Source organism: Myxocyprinus asiaticus, chromosome 28 (assembly GCF_019703515.2).
Source record: "Myxocyprinus asiaticus isolate MX2 ecotype Aquarium Trade chromosome 28, UBuf_Myxa_2, whole genome shotgun sequence".
NCBI classification, from domain to species: domain Eukaryota; kingdom Metazoa; phylum Chordata; class Actinopteri; order Cypriniformes; family Catostomidae; genus Myxocyprinus; species Myxocyprinus asiaticus.
The window spans coordinates 5,441,198-5,465,573 of NC_059371.1; the positions used below are offsets into that span (position 1 = coordinate 5,441,198).

At 43.3% G+C, this 24,376-nt stretch overlaps 1 protein-coding gene across 1 annotated transcript in view; it reads left to right on the forward strand.

Annotated features, from left to right (window-relative positions):
- Positions 1–24,376, forward strand: part of LOC127418903 (PR domain zinc finger protein 5-like) — a 136,274-nt gene that overhangs the window by 28,779 nt on the left and 83,119 nt on the right. Inside the window, exons 4-8 of the mRNA XM_051659805.1 lie at positions 1,713–1,887; positions 9,001–9,178; positions 9,265–9,360; positions 9,487–9,608; positions 15,929–16,008. Coding sequence (XP_051515765.1) covers positions 1,713–1,887; positions 9,001–9,178; positions 9,265–9,360; positions 9,487–9,608; positions 15,929–16,008 — 651 coding nt within the window. The remainder of the gene's footprint in view (positions 1–1,712; positions 1,888–9,000; positions 9,179–9,264; positions 9,361–9,486; positions 9,609–15,928; positions 16,009–24,376) is intronic.

Consider the following 24,376-nt stretch of genomic DNA (forward strand, 5'->3'; position numbering starts at 1 on the left):
TGATGGCTGATATCAGGTATCAAAGCTGTTTAATACTTTTGAAGCCTGACATAAACACAGAATATGACTGATATATCATCAGTGTTGGGTAGATTAGTTTTTAAGTGTAATCTGGTACTGATGAAAAATTACTTAATAATCAGTAACATCATTTTTTATATTACACTTGTTAGGTAATCTAATCTGATCATTTTTGGATGACTTTTGAATTTGATTTAACCTCCTGAGACCTGAGCGTGACTGCTGTGTGCATTTTCCATTTCCCTTTTTGATTTGTAACTAGTAGCACCTAATAAACATGCAAAAAACAAAAAAAACAAAACAAAACAACAACAATAAAAAATGCAAGAGCAAATAGTTTTCCTAAAACTGAAATTTTAAATAATACTAAGCTATAGAAAGCCAACCATGTTAAAATAAAATTTAGCATTATAAAATTGTGAATCTATGTACTGATTACCATTGTTCCATGTCTGCCAAACATGTTGAGTGGTCCAAACATCATCTGCAGCCTGAAACTGAACTTTTGGTCAGATTTTAGGTGTGAATGCACTTAGCTGCATAGAAAGCAATAGGATGTCCCAGACTTGCTCCCTTGCTGCCTGTTTAGTGAATGAATTAACCTCCAGTGTGCTTTCTGTCTGCACTGGTCTAAGAACAGTTCGAAATGCACCTTATTTTCATCCTAACTCGATATAAAGCCTCTGAAAGCAAAATTTTTAAATCTTTTGGATGAATACATTTATTCTCAATGTGAAAATGCACATTAAATATATAGGAATGCATTTACTAACGTTAATGAATAAAACCATATTGTACAGAGATATCAAAATAAAATATAACCAAATGTGTATTAAAATGAAGCAAAATTACCCACAGATGTGTTAATGTTGAAAGTTATTAAAAATAATCTACCCTCCCTAGCAACTGGGCCAATTTGGTTGCTTAGGAGACCTGGCTGGAGTCACTCAGCACGCCCTGGATTCAAACTCGCGAACTCCAGGGGTGGTAGTCATCGTCTTTACTCACTGAGCTACCCAGGCCCCCTTTTTTTCAGCTTTTGAGGGTATAATGTCCCAAAATCCACGTATGTGGACATCATGTTTATCAGCGTGCTGACATGCTAAAAATTAAAAAAAAAAATGTAAGTGGCATATCTAACAAAATTAGAGACACTACTCTTTACAACCAAACAGGTTTTAATATAAAATCTTAAAGAGGTTTCTTACTTGAGGCACTTTTTTTGGCTTTGCACCCGTAGGAGTGCGCTTCACAGAAATAGGTGTCATGCTGTTGTATCACGTGACAACAGTGCGCCAGAGGTTTAACCCTTAAATGACTGTGGAGAGTGTTGTGAACAGTATTCAGTCGGTTTAAATTAATTTAAATTTTGCGTTGGATATAACAAAGCCAAAATACAACATCCACACATGTGGACATGGGATCGCACATTTTAAGGATTGCATGTTGAAATTATCATTTAATTTTTGAATCAAGACTGATAGGTAATGCAATCTATGTGTTTGTAATCCTAAAATAATAACTGTAATCATATTACAAACATTTAAAAATGCAATCTAACTTGATTTTTGTAATCTGATTATGTTATCCACATTACATGTAGTCCATTACAACCCAGCACTGTATCCCTATTAAAGAGTCAAAAGACAGGGACACTAACTCCTGTTAGCTGACTGTGTTTGTTTCAACAGGACGGAGAGAACATCTTCTATTTGGCTGTGGATGACATTGAGACAGATACAGAGCTTCTGATTGGTTATCTGGACAGTGACATGGAAGAGGAAGAGGAGGACGATGAGGAAGATGAGAACATCAAAGATGAAAATGAGAACAATAAAGATGCCAAACACCTCAGCACAGAAACAGGTGTGTATGTGCGTGTGTGTGTTTGTTTGTGTGTGTGTGTGCAGTGTTCTCTTCTAAAGTTTTTTTCCTGTACGAGAATTGTTGTGCTGTTATTATTATTATTATATTATTTGCTTATACAAACCTTTAACCACGAGTATTAATTTTTTTTAGTTTAGCAGGCACTTATTATGGACACCAGTTGTAAGCATCAGTGTGAAACTTGCCCCATGCCGTTAGTGTCATGCAGATGAATGATACCTAAAATCATGCAGTGTGTTATTGTTACTATTCTAAGTGAAAAGCTGGATGATAACAAAATCCCATAGGCTTACATTAAAGAAGGACCCTAGACAACACTCTAGCATAGAGGAGGCAAGATTTGCCCTGACAAGCACTACTCACATTTTCTTCAGAAAATCTTGTTGACATTTTCTGTTTTCAATAGGGATGAAAGGATATAGAAATTCTGGCTAAGACGAATAATGATTCTTTTTTTAATTTGTTATGTCTAATAACCAAAATGATTACAGATATTTTAAATCTCTACTGTTTATCTACATATAATCTACAAATTCAAGTAAAATCTATATTGAAATGTTATAATGTACAAAAGCAAAGATGGAAAACGTCATGGTTACTTGTGTAACCTCCGTTCACTGATGGAGGGAACAAGACGTTCTGTCGATGTAGTGACACTAGGGGTCACTCTTGGGAGCCTGAGACACCTCTGGTCTTTGATAAAAGGCTAATGAAAATTGGCGAGTGATATTTGCATGCCACTCCCCCGGACATACGGGTATAAAAGGAGCTGGTATGCAACCACTCAGTCAGGTTTTATGCTGAGGAGCCGATATAAGGTCCGGCCATTTCAACGGGTAGTTCAGCGTTGTGGCAGGAGGGACACAACGTCTCGTTCCCTCCATCAGGGAATGGAGGTTACACAAGTAACCATGGCGTTCCCTATCTGTCACTCACTCGACGTTGTGTCGATGTAGTGACACTAGGGTTCACTATACAAAACGCCGCAACTGGCTGAACTGTGTTACATGAACTGGCAGTGTGTGAAGGGCAGACCACTATGTGCCTCGTAGCCAGCACACCAGGCTGACACGTAACCTCCCCCAACATAGTTATGAGTGTTGAACGGCCCTTTGGGGACAAGTCGACTACCCAAAAGATAGAGACAGGCTAGCCCAGTCATGGCCTCTTTTCCCCTTCTTTTTTTTCCACTCCCTAAAAAAAAGGGAATATCCGACTGGGCCAACCAGGTCTAGTCGGGGGGGTGTCCCTCCCAAGGGGAGGACACCACGGAGACCACACCTCGCCCAGAGAGAGGGGGATATTTAAGTGGAAAATACGTCACATGGCCTTGCTGAACTATGTCGGAAGTATGTCATGCGGAGAAGTCTCATGGTAGGTCCTACCCAATGGGGGAGGAGTTACTACAAACATGGAGACTGTGGCAGAGGGGCCTCTGCCCAAGGAAGATGCAGTTTGCCAACAGGGAAACAAATTAGCGGAAGATATACATCGCATGGGGTTGCCTATAGGGAACTGCCACATGCGGAGCACCTACCCCAGAACAGTGCTTTTAGTTAGCACGTGTACTGGGCCGGCAGCGAGTCTCTCTGAAAACTCAACTGCCACAGGGCTCGGAGGAAGTCAACCAGGGAACATAGTTTGTGAACACTACTGGGAGTTAATGGCGCACGTCTTCAGCACAGAGGAGGGGAAAGGCGCTATGTGCATGCGATACACCCGGCCGGCTATCCCGGGCTTATCCGCTTGTATTGTGTGCCACTACCCGGGATGAAACCGGTTCCACCCAGAGGTTGTAGAACCTCGCAAAGGTGTTGGGTGTTGCCCAGCCTGCTGCTCTGCAAATGTCTGTTAGAGAGGCACCTCTGGCCAGGGCCCAGGAGGCCGCTATACCCCTGGTATAATGGGCTCGTAGCCCTACCTGGGGCGGCACGTCCTGGGCATGATATGCCATAGCTATGGTGTCAATGAGCCAGTGGGCGATCCTCTGCTTGGAGACAGCGTTTCCTTTCTGCTGTGCACCAAAGCAGACAGAGCTGCTCAGAGATCCTAAAGCTCTGTGTGCGATCCAAATAGATGCGTAAAGTGCGCACCGGACATAGCAACGACAGAGCTGGGTCTGCCTCCTCCTGGGGCAGCACTCGCAGGTTCACCACCTGGTCCCTAAAAGGGGTCGTGGGAACCTTGGGCACATAGCCCGGTCGGGGTCTCAAGATCACATGAGAGTAGCCCGGACCGAACTCCAGGCATGTTTCGCTGACAGAGAATGCTTGCAGGTCTCCTACCCTCTTGATGGAAGTGAGCGTAGTCAGGAGGGCAGTCTTCAAGGAGAGTGCCTTAAGCTCAGCTGGCTGCAAAGGCTCAAAGGGAGCTCTCTGTAGACCCTGAAGAACTACAGAGAGGTCCCATGAGGGAACGAGGCACGGTCTGGAGGGGTTCAGCCTTCTGGTGCCTCTCAGGAACCTGATGATCAGGTCGTGCTTCCCTAAGGACTTACCGTCCACTGTGTTGTGGTGTGCTGCTATAGCGGCAGCTTACACTTTCTAGGTGGAAGGGGACAGCCGCCCTTCCAACCTCTCTTGCAGGAAGGAAAGCACCGATCCGACTGCACATCTCTGGGGTCTTCCCGTCGGGAAGAACACCACTTAGTGAACAGACGCCACTTAAAGGCATACAGGCACCTCGTAGAGGGGACCCTAGCCTGAGTGATTGTGTCTACCACCGCTGGTGGTCTTCCGTGTCCCGTCCAGGGGCCAGACATGTAGATTCCAGAGGTCTGGTCATGGGTGCCAGATGGTGCCCCGTCCCTGAGAAAGAAGGTCCTTCCTCAGGGGAATTCGCCGGGGGGGTGGGGGGGGGGTCTGTCGCGAGGAGCGTGTGGTCCGAGAACCACGTCTGGGTGGGCCAGTAGGGTGCTACCAGGACGACCTGCTCCTCGTCCTCCCTGACCTTGCACAGAGCCTGTGCAAGTAGGCTCACTGGGGGAAACATATATTTATGCAGGCCAGGGGGCCAGCTGTGTGCCAGCGTGTCTATACTGAGAGGTGCCTTGGTCAGGGCATACCAGCGGGCAATGGGAAGATTCTTGGGAGGCGAACAGGTCTACCTGTGCCTGTCCAAATCAACTCCAGATCAGCTGGACCACCTGAGGGTGTAGTCTCCACTCTCCCCTGAGGGTAACCTGCCGTGACAGCGCGTCCGCTGCAGTGTTGAGGTCGCCCAGGATGTGAGTGGCTCGCAGCGACTTGAGGTGCTGCTCACTCCAGAGGAGAAGACGGCGGGCAAGTTGTGACATACAAAGAGAGCGCAGACCACCTTGGCGGTTGACATATGCTACCGTTGCCGTGTTGTCTGTCCGAACTAACACGTGCTTGCCCTGGATCAACTGCCGGAACCTCCGCAGGATGAGCAGAATTGCCAGCAACTCGAGGCAGTTGATGTGCCAACGCAGCCGCCGGCTTATGAACGCAATGCCCATTGCAAACAGTGCCCCAGCCCGATTTGGAGGCATCTGTCTTGACCACGACTTTCCTGGAGACCTGCTCTAAGGGAACGTCTGCCCGTAGAGACGTGAGGTCAGTCCAAGGGCTGAAGAGGCGGTGACAGACCACCGTGATGACCACGCGATGTGTCCCACGGCGCCATGCCCATCTCGGGACTCGAGTCTGAAGGCAGTGCTGAAGCGGTCTCATATGCATCAACCCGAGCGGGGTGGCCACCGCTGAGGATGCCATATGCCCCAGGAGCCTCTGAAAGAGTTTCAGTGTTTTCAGTGTTCGCTGTTTTCTGTTTGAACGCCTTCAAACAGGCCAGCACTGACTGTGCACGCTCGTTCGTGAGGCGCGCTGTCAATGAGACTGAGTCCAACTCCAGACTGAGAAAAGAGATGCTCTGAACCGGGAGGAGCTTGCTCTTTTCGCAGTTAACCCGAAGCCCTAATCGGCTGAGGTGCGAGAGCACCAAGTCCCTGTGTGCACACAACATGTCCCGAGAGTGAGCTAGGATTAGCCAGTCATCGAGATAGTGGAGACTGCGAATGCCCACCTGCCTTAATGGGGCAAGAGCTGCCTCTGCGACCTTCGTGAAGATACGAGGGGACAAAGACAGACTGAAAGGGAGGACCTTGTACTGATATGCCTGACCCTCGAATGCAAACCGCAGGAAGGGTCTGTGTCGAGGTAGAATCGAGACGTGAAAGTACGTGTCCTTCAGGTCTACCGCCGCGAACCAATCTTGATGCCTGACGCTCACCTGAATGTTTTATTGCGTCAGCATCTTGCACGGGAGTCTGTGTAAAGCCCGGTTCAGTACTCTCAGGTCCAAGATTGGCTGCAACCCACCGCCTTTTTTCAGTACAATGAAGTAGGGGCTGTAAAACCCCTTCTTCATCTCGGCCGGAGGGACAGGTTCTATCACACCAATACGTAGGAGGGTGGCGATCTCCACCGCAAGGCAGCAGCGTTTTCGTCCTTCACCAAGGTGAAGTGGATACCGTTGAACCTGGGCGGACGCCTGGCGAACTGAATCGCGTAGCCGAGTCAGACGGTCCGGATCAGCCATCGTGACGGATTGGAAGCACAAGCCACGCATCCATGCTCCGTGCGAGGGGGACCAAAGGGACTACCTCGTCAGACGTACCGGCAGGTGGGGCCTCGTGGCGGGGCGGAGCTCGAGGTGCCACACCATGTCGTGGCCGTGCTGAGTTTAGGGACATCGAAGCACTTACCTGGCTCCTTGTGACCACCCCTGAAACAGCCTAGGATGGGGGAGGAAGAGGCCTGTCCTCACAAACCGGGGGCGGATCTGTGCCACAGTGGGCACGCAGGGGCGGGGAGACCACCGCTGGACCGCCAATCCTGCAAGGGTTAAAAGGTGGTCGTGATGACGGCCCTGCACACCGATCCAGGGAACGAGGAAACCGCTCTTTTGCTGAACTGTTGGGTACCACAGCCACTTGGGCATGCGGCGAAATCAAATGAAAAGGCAACAAAAGATTCTCCTCCCGGCCCTCCACCGGGGGATGGAGTGGTCTTCATACCAGCTCCAAAGCAGTGGGTTTTGTCGACCCTGGGTCGCCCATCTCAGGGGCAATTTGAAGCCTTTCGTGGGTTCTTGACGGCCGGCTGTGAGACGGGTGGTGTCTGCTTCCTGCGGTTGGCTCCACGCCGGGGCCGGGCCGAAGGGGCGGGCTGCGGCGGAGCCGGTGCAGTCACCGCAGGTGGACGCCCTTGGTGGCGAGAAGGCGGGGTGCGGGATCTTGAGCCATGCCGGGGCAGGATATGCCGGATAACCTCCGTCTGCTGCTACTGCTGGGCAAAGTCCTCGACGGTGTCGCTGAATAGGTCAGCCTGGGAGATAGGGGCAGCAAGGAACCGTGTCTTGTCGGCCTCACCCATCTCGACCAGGTTGAGCCAAAGGTGGCGCTCCTGGACCACTAATGTGGACATCGCCTCCTCGAGAGACCGTGCCGTGACCTTCGTCGCCCAGAGAGCGAGGTTGGTCGCCGAGCGCAGTTCCTGCATCTGTGGCAGAACTACTCTCGTGCAGTTCTTTTAGCGCCTTGGCTTGGTGGACCTGCAGGAGAGCCATGGCGTGCAGGGCAGAGGCGGCTTGTCCAGCAGCACTGTAGGCTTTGGCCGTCAGAGACGACGTGAACCTACAGGGCTTGGACGGAAGTTTTGGGCGTCCACGGCAGGTGGCGGCGCTCTGCGGGCATAGGTGCACCGCAAGCGCCTTATCCACTGGGGGAATCGCCGTATAGCCCCTGGCCACCTCACCATCGAGGGTAGTGAGGGAGGGGGAACTGAGAAATCAGGGTCGGGCAGTAAAAGGTGCCTCCCACGATTTTGTCAGCTCCTCATGCACTTCCGGGAAGAAAGACACTGGAGCGGGGCGTGGCTGCTTTGAGCGGCGCTCCCGGGAAAGCATGTCCATCATTTCCGCATCAGCCTGTTACTGGGCAATCGTCCCCGAAGGGGGGAGCCCAGCTGAGGCTTCTGCGTCCGACTGGACAAGCCCGCTCTCCGATGCTCATCCGGAAGCCCGATCGGGGCAGACGAGCATGCTGGGGAATGGGAGGTCCGCGGGGGGATACCCGTTGGAGGTGGTCCCATTGGGGTCCCCAAATCACCTCCAGTGCTAGCCGCGCTGGCCTCATACCCGTAGGTAGAAGGACTGAGACAGGGAGCCGCTGGGATGGCTTGCTTTCTTACGAAAGCAAGCCACGACCGCAACGTTGCCATGGTCATGTTCTCACAGTGAGTACATGAACCATCCACGAACGTTGTCTCCGCGTGGGTCGCACCCAGGCACGAAAGACAGCGATCGTGACCGTCTGAAGTTGAGAGGTAACGACCACAACCAGGAATAACACACAAACGAAAAGGCATCTTTAAAAAGATGTTCCGTGTGTGCCGCTCTTTTAGAGAAATGTACTCTTTTAGGAAAATATACTCCCTTTTTTCTGCCAAAGTGCCCAGGGGCGTTCTCTGCGGTGCACCAGTGCAGAGGAGGGAGAAGCTGCTGAAATGCGCCGTCAGATCCAGCAGAGGTGAATGAACAGTCAGCTCAGTAAACATCGACTGTTCAGCTCCGAAGAGAAAATCTGAATGAGTGGTTGCATACCAGCTCCTTTTATACCCGTATGTCCGGGGGAGTGGCATGCAAATACCACTCGCCAATTTTCATTGGCCTTTTATCAAAGACCAGAGGTGTCTCGGGCTCCCAAGAGTGACCCCTAGTGTCACTACATCGACACAACATCGAGTGAGTGACAGATAGGGAACTGTTTAATGCATTTGAAACCTGTATACTTTTGTATTAAATATATAATGGATAATGGACAGTCAGTCCATTATTACCCTAAAAGGGTGATGAGGACCCCAGTGCGGAGATATATATTGTGCATTCCTTATTTTAAAATATTTAAAAAAAATGTTTATGTTATTTGCTATATCATTACATTTTATAATAAACTATAAACATAATAATACAAATAAATAATTATATTTTATTACATATTATAAATATATCTTCGTATCCATTGAAAAACTCAGTCCCACTGGTTCATAAAGTAAGCATGTGTGTCTGTAGAGATGGTGATTAAGAAGGAAGATTATCCATGTCTGCTGTGTGAGAGCAGTTTCCCAAGTGAAGACGTGTTAGCTGAACATCTACAGAGTCTTCATCACAGAGGAAGTGCAGAAGACAAAGAGTTTAAATGCCGTTCATGTGGAAAAGAGTTTCCTGTCAAACAGGCCCTGCAGCGCCAGTCAGTAGCACACACACACACTTATAATACACAGTTCATTAGTGTTTCATGTGTAGTAATGCTGATGTATTGTTGTTTGTTTGTAGTGTTCTTCACTGTACAGAGAGCTCGGCTTCATCAGGAGACCCTTCAAAAGCTCATCAGTGTGCTCTGTGTCACAGCACCTTCTCTTCAGAGTCCAGGTACATTAAACCAGAGCTGTCACCTGCTAAAGTATCAAAATACCAGTCATGCTCAATTAAAGGGATAGTTCATCCAAAAATGAAAATTGGACTATCCCTTTAAACTCTAATTATGTGTATTTGTAGTTTTGAGCAGCATAAAGAGGCATGTAAAGGAGATGGCCGGTTCATTTGTAAGGCTGAGAGCTGTGGCAAACGATTCAAGAGTAAAGATGCCCTGAAGAAACACAAAGGCAACGTCCACACAGGTTAGTTACACACATTCACAGACACACACACACACACACACTGCTGAAGCTAGTGTGAAATTACCGCTCAGTAATGAGAATCTAATCAGCAGCTGTTTAACATCTTCATTAATCTGTTCATTTCTGATCCGCTCTCATCTCCTCCGTCTGTCATATAAACGTTAAGCGCATTCTCTCTCGCTACACTCATCTTTTCAGCACTCTCTCCCCTGTCTCTCTGCCAGAAGCGCATACATCTGAGAAAATTACTCAAAGACCCATAATCGCTGCTGAAAACATATATCAGAATGTTTGCAATATTTTTGTCATTAATTGTTATTGGACAGTTTGGCAACATGCAAGTCAGTCATATCAGGGACTGAATCCATCAGAATGAAGCTTGTGAAAATGCTTATAGCTACATGAGTGTCTGAGAGTGTTTTGCTATAGTAAGAGTGTTTAAAGGTGCACTCAGTAACCTTTTGTTTGTGTCATCTTGGACTTACAGTGACACATAGTGGTGTGGCTGAAGCATCATTCAAAATCAATAGTGTTCAGTTATAGATGCCATTGTAGAAATTCACTGTTCACAATCAGCCATGATTAATTTAATCCAAGAATGAAAGTGTCCAATAATAAGATGGTTCCTGAGATTAAGTGAGTAGTATTTGGCTGGTCATGTGATTCTAAAATGGCAGCCCCCATGAGGGCGCCCCTGCCGCATGTAGAATAAAACAGCTTTTATAAGGTTACTGATATGATTGGAGTCTTCATTTCATGTGAGTGCTCATGATTTTATACATATGTTTCAAAATTACAATTAGTTTCTTTAGAAGTAAAACTTTTAATGGGGAATAAATTACTGAGTGCACCTTTAAAGGACTATTATAATGTAAAACAGGATTGTTCTTACTCTTTTGAAATGAAAAGAGTTTGATGTACTTTTTTATCTCATTATTTTTCAGTCTTTTGATGATATTCAATATATGAATTTGAAATTCTCTAACGCAGCTGAGCACTCACATCATAGACATCCAGTCAATTTCGGATCGCATACATGTTCCCCACTGTTTGTCTTTGTTCAGGGTTCCCAAGTGTCCTGGAAAACCTGGAATTTTGCAATGCAGTTTTCCAGTCATGGAAAAGTCATGGAAAATGAGAAAAATACCTAAATGTCCTGGAAAATAATTATTTGTCATCGAAAATATTTTAGTGTAATAAAACAGTTTGACTGTGTTGGTAGCAAGGTTTTCGTTACACATACAAAAACATGGTAACGATCGGGACTCAGAATAGGAGTCAAATACACAAATTCGTATCGTTTTGTCACTACCGGTGGCTGCGCATTGTGAAACAACATCAACGGTTAAGGGCGCTTACACCTTCGTGATTGATTACAACAGCGGCCAATCGTGTGCTTGGCAGTCGCGGTCCAACTGAGGCAGATTGCTTGAATGGTTACAGCTCAAATCAAATCAAAATCAAATCCCTTTATTGTCACTCAACCATATACTACAAGTGCAACAGTGGGTGAAAGTCTTGGGTGCAGTTCCAAGCAACATAGCAGTATGACAATTACAATAAACATCTGATTTACACATAACGGCCAATCATGTGCTTGGCTACAGCAGCATGTGCACAGTGAGCAGCGGCACTCATGAAACTTCTCATTCATAAACAAACTGAATGACTTGGTACATGTACCGACCGACTGAATGAGAGGGGCATGTTGTTCGTTTACTTCAGCATCAGCATGTGAGTCTAAATTGTTCATCACAGAGAGAAAAGAGCAGAAGAGCTATTAATGTGTAAAAGTGACTGATGTTTATACACACTGAGAGGTTGTCACATGACTCGCGTCAGTGTTGCTGAATACATTGAAGTCTATGAAATGACACGTCAGCACAACCTCGGCTCCAACTTCACACCAAAGTGTTTTTCATGCACGTTTTTGCCTCACACAAATGATGACTTTGAGATGACAAAGCTACAATAATTTTTTTTTAAAGTTTAGAAAAACTGTCCAAATTTATGAAGAGATATTGAATGTCTCATAATTTATTTTAATTAATTATTACCTTATCGTTTCCGAGTATCCAGAGACCCCAGTTATTGAACTACAGTAATTACATTCACCAAAAAACAAAACAAAAAAAAACGCTAAGACCTAATATAAACGAGTCCTCTTTATTCTCTGCAATCAAAGCAATTGCCATTTTTTTTCTCTTTCAAATACATGATTTCAATGTTTATCGTGCACACCTCCCACTTTCTTGTGTGTCAAGCTCGTAAATTCACCCCTCTGTGACACTTTCTGCAACACTTATCATGTGAAGGACAAAGCGCCGCTTGACACTGCCGTTGAGCGAAGCATTGACGTTTCGACTCAACTCATGTGAAATGCGCTTTATAATGACAAAAGAACATTATTGAAACTCAAAATTATTATTATTAGGCCATTATTGTTGTCTTTTCTGATAAAAGACAAGCTCAGCAGTTTAAATACTGTAGTAAAATGATACAGTAGATCTTCTTTGTTCCTATAATGCTTAAACATTCTACTGGGGGGCCTGTGTAGCTCAGCGAGTATTGACGCTGACTACCATGCCTGGAGTCGCAAGTTTGAATCCAGGGCGTGCTGAGTGACTCCAGCCAGGTCTCCTAAGCAACCAAATTGGCCTGGTTGCTAGGGAGGGTAGAGTCACATGGGTTAACCTCCTCTTGGACGCTATAATGTGTGGTTCGCCCTCGGTGGGGTGCGTGTTGAGTTGTGCGTGGATGCCGCGGAGAATAGCGTGAAGCATCCAAACACACTATGTCTCTGCGGTAACGCGCTCAACAAGTCACGTGATAAGATGCGCGGATTGACGGTCTCAGACGCGGAGGCAACTGAGATTTGTCCTCCGCCACCCGGATTGAGTCAATACACCACCACGAGGACTTAGAGTGCATTGGGAGTTGGGCATTCCAAATTGGGGAGAAAAGGGGAGAAAAAAGAAAAGAAAAGAAAAAAAACATTCTACTGAAGTCAGTAGATTTGACATGCAAACTTGAATAAAGGAGAAGGTAAAGACGTAACTGATCCTCATTTATATTATTAGACTATTATTGTCTTTTTGGATGAAATGTCATGCTTGGCAGTTCACAAACTTAAGGAAAACTATAGATCTTCTTTGTTCTTATAATGTATATAAAGTATCTTGGCAGATTTTGGTCGTGAACATCTCAGAACGATTCAGTGACTCACTCATAGCACATAAGACCTAGTGGCATCTCCAGAAGTGGTCACCAAACTAATCAATTAATGAAACTGACAAATTTGTGAAACAGAAGCAAGCCACACCAAAAACCCTTTGTTTTTGCAGCTAATTCTGCACAATTGTGCAGATAATTTTCTATACTCAAATCATTAAAATAGCTTAAGTTGGTGCTTTTAGCTTATTCTTAAAAAAAATAACCCCAGAAAACATGTTCGTGGATCAGTGATTGTCTCAACTTTTTCGCCTCTTTGAATCCCTGTGATTATAAACTTTAGACAACGATCACAGTCGGACCACTGATTTAAAAATAAAAATAATTCACACTGGGTTGGTAGCATGGTGATTCGGCCTTAATACCTCGGGATGTTAATTAATTTTCAATAATTCAACGATCAAAGTCAGCTTATACCGCGGTTACCACATGTAGTATGCGGAAAACACGGAATCTAGTCATATAAATGGCATTAGCAATAAAACGCAGAATGTCATGGAATATGGCATATTTGGACGAAAATGAATGTTTGAATGCACAATTAATCAAATTAAAATTGTGATATGTCCTAGTGTGAAACAAAAAAAGTCTCTGGTTTAATTGAATAAATAAATAATCTGCAAGTGATGTACGCTTCAAAATGAATGACACCTCATCATGATCATCACGTGTACTCTTTTGTGTGTGAGATGACAGAGAGCACTCTGAAGTGTGCAGCACATACAGACTATGTATTTAATTAAATCACAGCTTTAAGGGGATTAATAATCACACTGGGCCATGGATCAAACTGCTTATCTAGAGGTGAGAAACTACCATAAATTTTTTTTAAAAAAACAGAGAAAAGGCAAAATAAAAGCTCGATTTAAATGGACACATGCGTTTTTGCTTAAATGTGACACTTGATGGGCGCATAAAATGTCCTGGAAAATTGTGCCTTGAAAAGAGTGGGAACCCTGTTTGTTGTCTTACAGAGATCATATTTCACTTACAGAGATCACATTTCACTTCGTGATTCTTTTGTTATTCAAACTGTGGTGTTAGGGTGACAAAATAAACTATACAGTCACATTTCTGAGAATCAGAGCTTTGATTTGATTTCTGACTTGTCTATTTAAGTGCTATGTGAAAAACATTTCTGTTCATACACATATTTCTACATCACCTCTAGGTGGCACTCATTTTTTAGAAAAATCTCAGCTCTGCAGGTCCATTCAGTGCAAGTGAATGGTGGCCAGAACTTTGAAGCTCCAAAAGGCTCATAAAGGCAGCATAAAAGCAATCCATATGACTCCAGTGGTTCATTCCATGTCTTCAAAAGTGATCTGATAAGTGTGAGTGAGAAACAGATCAATATTTAAGTATTTTTTTACTATAAATCTCCACTTTCAATTTCACTGCCACATTTTTCTTTTGTTTTTGGGGATTCGCATTCTTCATGCATATTGCCAGGAGAATTTATAGTAAAAAAGGACTCAAATATTGATCTGTTTCTCACCCACACCTATTGTATTGCTTCTGAAGATGAAACCACTGGATTCATATGGATTACTTAATTACTGCCTTTAAAGGGATAGTTTACCCAAAAATGAAAATTCTCTCATGATTTACTAGCCCTCCTGGCATCCCAGATGTGTATGACTTTCTTTCTTCTGCAGAACACAAATTAATTTTTTTAGAAGAATATTTCACTTCTGTAGGTCTATACAATGCATGTGAATGGGTGCCCCAAAATTCAAATAAAGGGAGCATTAAAGTAATCCATACGACTCCAATGGGTAAATCCATGATATGATAGGTGTGGGTGAGAAACAGATCAATATTTAAGTAATTTTTTTTTGTCATAAATTCTCCTCCTTGCCCAGTAAGTGGCAATATGCAAGAAGAATGTAAATCTCCAAAAAGAGAAGAAAGAGAAAGTGAAAGTGAAGGAAAGAGGACTTAAATATTGATCTGTTTCTCACCCACACCTATCATATCTCCTCAGAAGACATGGATTTAACCACCAGAGTCATCTGGAGTACATTTATGTTGCCCTTATGTGGATTTTGGAGCTTCAAAATTTTGGAACCCATTCACTTGCATTGTACTGACCTACAGTGCTTAAATATTCTTCTAAAAATCTTAATTTGTGTTCAGCAGAAGAAAGAAGGACATACACATCTGGGATGGCATGCGGGTGAGTAAATGATGAGAGAATTTCCATTTTTGGGTGAACTATTCCTTTAAGTGCTTTTTTGACTGTATAATACTAAGGGTGATAAAATTATCATAAGAATAAATAATGTCTGTTTTGTTGCATGAAACCTTGACTAACATAAGTGAACTTCAGGAAAAAAATGGAAGCAAAAGTGCAGAATAGAGCCTCTTTAAAGTGTTTAAGACATCAGTGTAGTGTTGAGGATATTGAAACCGATCTCTGTTATTGGGGAATCTGATATCCACTTCCTGCTTTGTATGAAATACAAGTTAGCTAACCTTTCACCTCTGTAAATAACTGTTTTTTGCTTTTCTTTAAGTGATTGCCTGTATTTCAGGAATGTTTTGGGTTAAATAAGTTAAGCTTTGTTGCATCTGTGGCATGCTGTCCATTGCCACAGAAAACGATTTCAATTTGTCGCTCTGTTTTTAACAAAGCAAACATAGCGGTTACAGTAAGGCACTTACAATGGAAGTAAATGTGGCAATGCTAAAAATGCACACTTTTCGAAAATGTAGCCACAATCATTTACTAACCTTGTATGTGCAAATATTACAACTTTTGCCTGATAAATGTAAGGACACAAGAACGGCTGACATATAGCAAACTCCACTCTACATGAATTACTTCAGTAACACATCACCAGAAGTTCATCTGCAAAAAGGATGATAACCCTACAGGATGTTGTGCCCCATAGACTTCCATTGTACGATTTGAACTTGGATTGAAACCAGAAGTACTTTGTGGTGTTTATTTGAAACACAGTTTGAACTGATGCATTATGACCATTAGCAGCTCCTCATGCCATCAGCATGTGTGCTACTGCTGCATGTGATGTATGATGTGTGTGTGTGTGTGTGTGTGTGTGTGTGTGTGTGTGTGTATGTAGGGAGTGCTCGCAGGAAGTTGATATGCACCATCTGTAATAAGAAGTGCTCATCCTCGATCAACCTGCAGGAGCATCGCAAGGTCAGATCATCTCTCCATAAATCTCCTCTGATTCTCCGTCCATCTCGGCAATTTTTTTTCCTTTCGCCCATCTATTATGTCTTTAATCTTTCTCCTCTTGCCAATGTTCCCTTCTTCCCCTTCTAAATGAAACTGGGCCTAACAACTTGCTAAACACTAATAATCATATTTGTAATCTATTTTTCCCCAACATTTTATGTTATAATATTATGTTTTGTTCAGTTTCTAAAATGTAATACCATTTATTACAACAAAGCTCAAAATTCTGTATCTGTTGACATTTGAATAAAAAGACAGGGCCATTTAGCACGATTGCAAGTGTGATATTGCTTTTATACAGCAGTTCAATGAACAAGTACATTTTTTAAAAAATAGGAAAAACTGAGTATGGTCATAAAAAATGCATTTGTGCATGGAACTACTTTCTTACGCAAAGGATCATAATCTGCCGTTGCCAGTTCAAACCAAAGATGCTTCCAAGCCTCTCAAAATCGTCACTTTAGAACTACTAGTATCATGGCTTGGGCTGTTTCTAACATGTTATTGGAGAAACAAGGATGTGTTTGTGTGAGAGAGAGACAGAGAGAGAGAGAGAGAGAGAGAGAGAGAGAGAGAGAGAGACAGATGGAGCTTGTCCGATCACCTGTTGATGATGCTGTAGTCTGTTAGTCAGCTTACTGAAGATAATGTCATTTTGGTGAAATTCATCCTATTTTCGCAGTGGAAAAATAGCCATCCAAGCAGGTGTATTCCTCCCTAGTTCGCGGTAGCTGGTGCGCAAGAGTCATTCACTATAGAAACCGCAATCTCCTCTGCCATTTTGAACAGTATTTTCTCTCCAATGTGGAAAATCCGGTAAGAGGTAAGCACCTTGAGTTTGTGTAATTAATCAGTCTGTTGAGTCTCTCAGCTGTGATGAGCCTTAATGTTGAAGATGTTAGTTTAAAGCCGTTTAAAGCTATTTACTAGCTTTAGTAGTGCAGTAGTAATACAAGCGATCACAGAGTGCTGTTGAATGTAAACATTGACTGATGCTGACTCACTTCATGTCACCAACTGGCTCATATTACACACAAAAATTGTCTTTTTCCACCACCTGCTGGCTAAAATATGTAATGTCACAAAATTAAATGTAAAGAGACAGGTAGCTTTTAACACATCTGCACTGCTCTTACACTTTAGTTTAGAATGGCATGAACACAAGCGGAGTGATACACAGTGAAGCATCAGAGTGCTGATGGTGTGAGACCATCAGTACTCATGGAATGTCTCTCGTCCAATCAGATTTGAGGACCGGAAATAATTGTTGTGTGTGTATACACATATATACACAAATACTGTACATACATAAATACACAGGGAAATAAGCACAAAGTATGTACACACCAAAACAAAAACTAAGTACATAATAGAAGAATAACTAGTTATCTGGTTGAGTCAGTTGGGGTCAATAGTAAACAATATTCTATCAGTTCAAAAAAGTTATTTGACTGATAGCAGTTCAAATTAGACAGATTTCAGTTTCACCAACCTAATACCTTAGCTGTGTCCCAAATGACATACTATGCACTATGCACTTACAATATACTACACTTGAAGTCAGAAGTTTACATACACTTAGGCTGAAGTCATTAAAACTAATTTTTTAACCACTCCACAGATTTCATATTAGCAAACTATAGTTTTGGCAAGTCGTTTAGGACATCTACTTTGTGCATGACACAAATACATTTTCCAACAATTGTTTACAGACAGATTGTTTCACTTTTAATGGACTATATCACAATTCCAGCTGGTCAGAAGTTTACATACACTAAGTTAACTGTGCCTTTAAGCAGCTTGGAAAATTCCAGAAAATGATGTCAAGCCTTATACAATTAGCCAATTAGCTTCTGCTAGGAGGTGTACCGAATTGGAGGTGTACCTATGGATGTATTTAAGGCCTACCTTCAGACTCAGTGCCTCTTTGCTTGTCATCATGGGAAAATCAAAAGAAATCAGCCAAGACCTCAGAAAAATTTTTTGGACCTCCACAAGTCCTTGGGAGCAATTTCCAAATGCCTGAAGGCACCACGTTCATCTGTACAAACAATGTTATGCAAGTATAAACACCATGGGACCACACCATCATACCGCTCAGGAAGGAGATGCATTCTGTCTCCTAGAGATTAACATAGTTTTGTGTGAAAAATGCAGGTCAATCCCAAAAAAACAGCAAAGGACCTTGTGAAGATGCTGGAGGAAATAGGTAGACAAGTATCTATATCCACAGTAAAATGAGTCTTATATCGACATAACTTGAATGGCTGCTCAGCAAGGAAGAAGCCAATGCTTCAAAACCGCCATAAAAAGCGAGAATACAGTTTGCAAGTGCACATGGGGACAAAGATCTTACTTTTTGGAGAAATTTCCTCTGGTTTGATGAAACAAAAATGGAACTTTTTGGCCATAATGACCATCCTTATGTTTGGAGGAAAAAGGGTGAGGCTTGCAAGCCGAAGAACACCATCCCAACCGTGAAGCATGGGGGTGGCAGCATCATATTGTAGGGGTGCTTTGCTGCAGGAGGGACTGGTGCACTTCACAAAATAGATGGCATCATGAGGAAGGAAATTTATGTGGATATATTGAAGTAAAATCTCAAGACATCAGCCATGAAATTAAAGCTTGGTCGCAAATGGGTCAAATGGACAATGACCCCAAGCATACCTCCAAAGTTGTTGCAAAATGGCCCAAGGACAACAAAGTCAAGGTATTGGAGTGGCCATCACAACTGAACTGAACTGAAGAAGCTTGTGTGAGCAAGGAGGACTACAAACCTGACTCAGTTACACCAGTTCTGTCTGGAGGAATGGGCCAAAATTCCAGCAACTTATTGGGAGAAACTTGTGGAAGGCTACCCAAAACATTTGACCCAAGTTAAACAATTTAAAGGCAATGCTACCAAATACTAACAATGTGTATGTAAACTTCTGACCCACTGAGATTGTGATGAAATAAATAATAGCTGAAATATATAATTCTCTCTACTATTATTCTGACATTTCACATTCTTAAAATAAAGTAGTTATCCTAACTGAACTAACACAGGGAATGTTTTCTATGATTAAATGTCAGGAATTTTGAAAAACCTGTTTAAATGTATTTGGCTAAGGTGTATGTAAACTTCTGACTTCAACTGTATATGCAATCAGCCATATTCACCTTATTCAGCCCCGCCCCTTTTCCGCTTATTAAAAATAAAAAACGGAAAAAAAAAATCACATGTACGTAAGTATTCACAGCCTTTGCACAGTACTTTATTGAAGCACCTTTGGCACCAAGTACAGCCTCAAGTCTTTGAGTATTATGCTACAAGCTTGGCACACCTATAGGGCAGTTTCTTTGCAGGACCTCTCAAGCTCCATCAAGTTGGATGGGGAGCGTTATCACAGCCATTTTCAGATCTCTCCAGAGATGTTCAATCGGGTTCAAGTCTGGGCTCTGGCTGGGCCACTCAAGGACATTCACAGAGTTGTCCCGGAGCCACTCCTTTGTTATCTTAGCTGTGTGCTTAGGGTCGTTGTCCTGTTGGAAGATGAACCTTCGCCCCAGTCTGAGGTCCAGAGCGCTCTGGAGCAGGTTTTCATCAAGGATGTCTCTCTACATTGCTGCATTCATCTTTCCCTCGATCCTGACTAGTCTCCCAGTTTCTGCCGCTGAAAAACATCCCCACAGCATGATGCTGCCACCACCATGCTTCGCTGTAGGGATGGTATTGGCCAGGTGATGAGCAGTGCCTGGTTTCCTCCAGACATGACGCTTGCCATTCAGGCCAAAGAGTTCAATCTTTGTTTCTTATGGTCTGAGAGTCCTTCAGGTGCCTTTTGGCAAACTCCAGGCGGGCTGTCATGTGCCTTTTACTGAGGAGTGTCTTCCGCCTGGCCACTCTACCATACAGGCCTGATTGGTGGAGTGCTGCAGAGATGGTTGTTCTTCTGGAAGGTTCTCCTCTCTCCACAGAGAAATGCTGGAGCTCTGTCAGAGTGACCATCGTGTTCTAGGTCACCTCTATGTCTAAGGCCCTTCTCCCCCGATCGCTCAGTTTGGCTGGGCGGCCAGCTCTAGGAAGAGTCCTGGTGGTTCCAAACTTCTTCCATTTACAGATGATGGAGGCCACTGTGCTCATTGGGACCTTCAATGCTGCAGATATTTTTCTGTACCCTTCCCCAGATCTGTGCCTCGATATCTCAGTACCTCCTATCTCGGAGGTCTACAGACAATTTCTTGGACTTCATGGCTTGGTTTGTGCTCTGACATGCACTGTTAACTGTGGGACCTTATATAGACAGGTGTGTGCCTTTGCAAAGATTTCAAAAAACGTCTTTCACATTGTCATTATGGGGTATTGTTTGTAGAATTTTGAGGAAAATAATGAATTTAATCCATTTTGGAATAAGGCTGTAACATAACAAAATGTGGAAAAAGTGAAGCGCTGTGAATATTTTCCGGATGCACTGTACATGCAATTCTCCTTAATTTTTAGGTTTCAACTTGTTAATAATTTGTGTTAAGATGTGTAGTTGATATGAAATTTCCAACAGTGACAGCTCGTATTATTACACATGCAAGTTTATTTATCAAATTTATTTGTCACCCTACATGTTTTAGAGGCTTAAATTTGATTAAAATAGTTGTAAACAGAATATAAAATAAAACATACACTTTCACATGTATATGTGTGTGTGTGTGTGTGTGTGTGTATAAATATAGTTGCACCCCTCCCCCCGTCCCGGTTTAACGCTTAAAAAATCTGTTTACCTTAATTATAACGTGATGGGTGAATGACATGAGAAGATGGTCAGTGGTGTCGTACGATACATTTTTAATGATTTTGTATTGTCTCTTGTAGTTTAATGAGTACAGAGGCACATCAGTATGTCCACAGCTTGAATTAATTACACTTTGACTTCAACACCATAGATATCTACAGTATATAGAACCGCTAGAACGGAAGTTCCGAGACAAAATTTTCAAGATGGCTGCGTGCTATTTTCTGTGGTGCATAACGTAAATAGTGTATGAATTTTAAAAGTGTATTATTGTCCCAAATGGAACACTTGACGATGGTAAAGCATTAAACATATATTTGTAAGGTGCTGTCTTCACTGAAATGTTGCTAGTTGCTACATTCTCCATTGTTTACAACTGTTTTTTCAGAATAGCCAGGTTACTGCACCCCTTCCACTACGTCTGACAAGCTGCGAGTGCATGAAGTGTCCAACGTTTCACACTCCCGTTTTGACGGTTAATGAAGTGCATCATCCGGGTGCTCATATTACACTTATTTTTGTTGCATTTTCAGTGTTAACATAATACTCGCACTATTTACACTACAAAATGATGTAGAATAGTGCAGAAGTGTGTGGTTTGGGATGCACCTCTTTTCCAAACCTGATACGATAAAGATACGATTAAAAGACTAGTGATAAAATGTTTTGTCCTAACTAGCCGCGACAAGAAATGGGACATTTTGTCACATCTTGGTTTCTATATCTACCGTGTAGCGCTGAGTAGCCCCATCCACAGTGAACTCTCATTGGTCCAAAATTATGCTCCCCATAACTCTACATTAAACAACAATATATGCTCTGATTGCGTGTAATTGTGCCTCCAATAATTGTAAATTCTGTTTTCTATTCAGTCTGAATCGGTCGGTTCTACAGAAATGAACCGCACCGATCAAGCAATGTGTCCGCAATAGGGCCGCACCTTGCACTATATGTTAGTTTTTGTGTGCAAATAAAAGTTATGTTGACTATTTATTTTCAATGTATTATTTCAGTCATGACAACTCTCTGAATAAATGTAATAGTATTGTAATGGATATGACAAGTTATTAGGTTTGGTCTTGGCGGAAGAGATCTGCATACGCTGCTGCTGGAGTGCAAGTACGAAGATTTAATACTTCTAGAACACAGACATGCTGTGTCAAGCATGTAAAACATGTTGCTGGACAATTAGACATTCATACAATCACCTTGAAGCAGATTTAGACACGTGTTGCTTGGGAGGAGGAGGGTTTCAAAGAGAAAACTCTTGTAGTGCGCTGTATTGAAACTGGCTATCTGCAAATAACTGAGGCAATTTTTATATAAGACAAAGGGAAAGAATGCAAGTTAATTGACTAAATAGTTGATTGGCTGACAGGTTACGTGTTTAAAGGACCTATCAGCTTGCATTATGTAGAGTTTCATGACTGAACATAAAGTAATTTCATGTCTTTCTCTGTTACATACAATTCACACACTCACATGTCAGCTAAAATACTTGAATAGTGATGCAAGAAACATTCGCCTCTTTCATGCTGTCTATCAGTCTGTCCTTTCTCTGTTTATCCAGTGCATGCTGGTCTTCCTTTTTTCCACTCTCTCTGGTTGCGGGATGATCCGTATTCCCTGTAATTTTCTTCACATCTCTTTCATTGTTTTTGAAAAGCTGAAATTAAAGACACTGATCCCTTTTAGACTCCCGTTCGGTCTTGTATGGAGTCCATCTCTGTCTCTGTCTCTCTCAGTAAGAGGTGGGCTTGATGTTGAAGCTCATCCCTGCAGCCCTTGTGAAATTTAAGAGTTGGAGAGAGCAGACTGCTCAACCTCACTGCTGGCGTCAGAGTTCCTTCTGCACAAAGACCTGAGAAATTACAGATAAACAGCTGCACTGAAAAATCTTCATCTTCTTCTCCAAAATATCAAAAATTCAGAGCCTGTGCTCTCAAATATGTCAAATTGTCAAATTCAGTTTCTTATCATTGTTCCTGAACCATTTTCTTTTGAGCCAAAATTGTCATAGAAGCACCACAAAATGACATGATTGCTTAATTAATTGAGTTTTCATCTCACATTTGCTTTTTATGAAACTATTGGTTAGGTTTAGGTTTAAGGTTTTGGGTAGTTAGGTAGGTTTTGTTGATTTAAAACTCAATATAGCATTAGCCTTAAAAACCTCATGTTTTTGTGAGAATACTTAACTTGCTTTTAGCGCCACTCTGTGAACATTTCACCTCGGAACTGGAGATCATGCTTTTTTTTTTTCAGTTAATTATTGCTGCTCAGAGTATAATATCATTGAAATTCAGACATTTAGAAACTCAGCATGTTACACATATTTTTGGACCAATGCAGATAACATTAATATTAATAAGCTTCACTGATTGATTTTAAGGACATATTTATTTACTTTTGAATGATAAACAATTTTGGTGTTGGGTCACCACCTGATGTCCAATGTAAAATCTCAGTCCTAAAAGAAATAGTTCACTCCAAATTGAATATTTTCCCATTATACACTCATTTCAAACCCATATCCTGTTTTTATTTTCCAAGTGGAACTCAAACCCTTCATATAGATCTTTACCAGACAACAACAGTTCATAGTGACCATGGGCTGTCAAGCTCCAAAAAGGATAAAAGAGAACCATAAAAAGAGGCTGTAACATTTGTAGAGTTGAGAGATGAGAGAAAAAAGGATCTAATTACAGCCTTTAATAGAAACTTATAAAACCAACAAAAGAAACCAGAAACACTAGAAACAAGAACACAAACACTACAGGAGACCATGGAAGCGTTGGCGGATGACCAGCAGGTCACGAGGGCTCTGGTGAATGACCAGAATGCCACGGAGGATCCAGAGGACAGCCAGGAAACCATAGGGGATCCAAAGAATGGCCAAGAGACCAGGGGGGATCCGGCGGATGGCTAGGAGACCAATGGGGCGAGGCCAAGGTCAAGGCACTGCAGGACTCGGGTGAAGTCAAGGCACTGGGGGACACTGACGAGGGCAGTGACCCCAAACCAGAAACCTCTGGGACAACTGAAGATTGGACCACCAGGACCACCAAAACTGGGACCACAGAGACTGAGGCCACTAAGGCTGGGACCATCGGAACCACTGAAGCTGGGACCACTGAGGCTGGGACCACCAAGGCTGGGACTACCGGGACCATGGAAGCTGGGACCACCAGGGCTCCCGGAGCAGAGAGCGAAGGAGCCCCTGTTGCAGAGACCTCTGAGACCACCGGAGCAAGGAGCGAAGGGGCCTCCATCACAGGGAGCTTCAAGACCACCGGAGAAGGGAGCAGAGAGGCTTCCAATATAGGAATCTGCGCAATGGCGACAATAGAGAAAGGGGAAGGCATCTCTGTTATCATGACCTGTGCTGGAGCCTTTCTTCCCCTCCTTCTCTGCATTCTACTGCTTGCCGCCTCCAAAGAGAGAGCATTGGTTACCACCTCCGGCAAGAGAGCTCTGGGTGCCGCCTCTGGCGAAAGAGTGCTGGGTGGAAGTGTGGAGGTAGCGCCATAAGGGGGGAGCTGATCCATAACGCATGG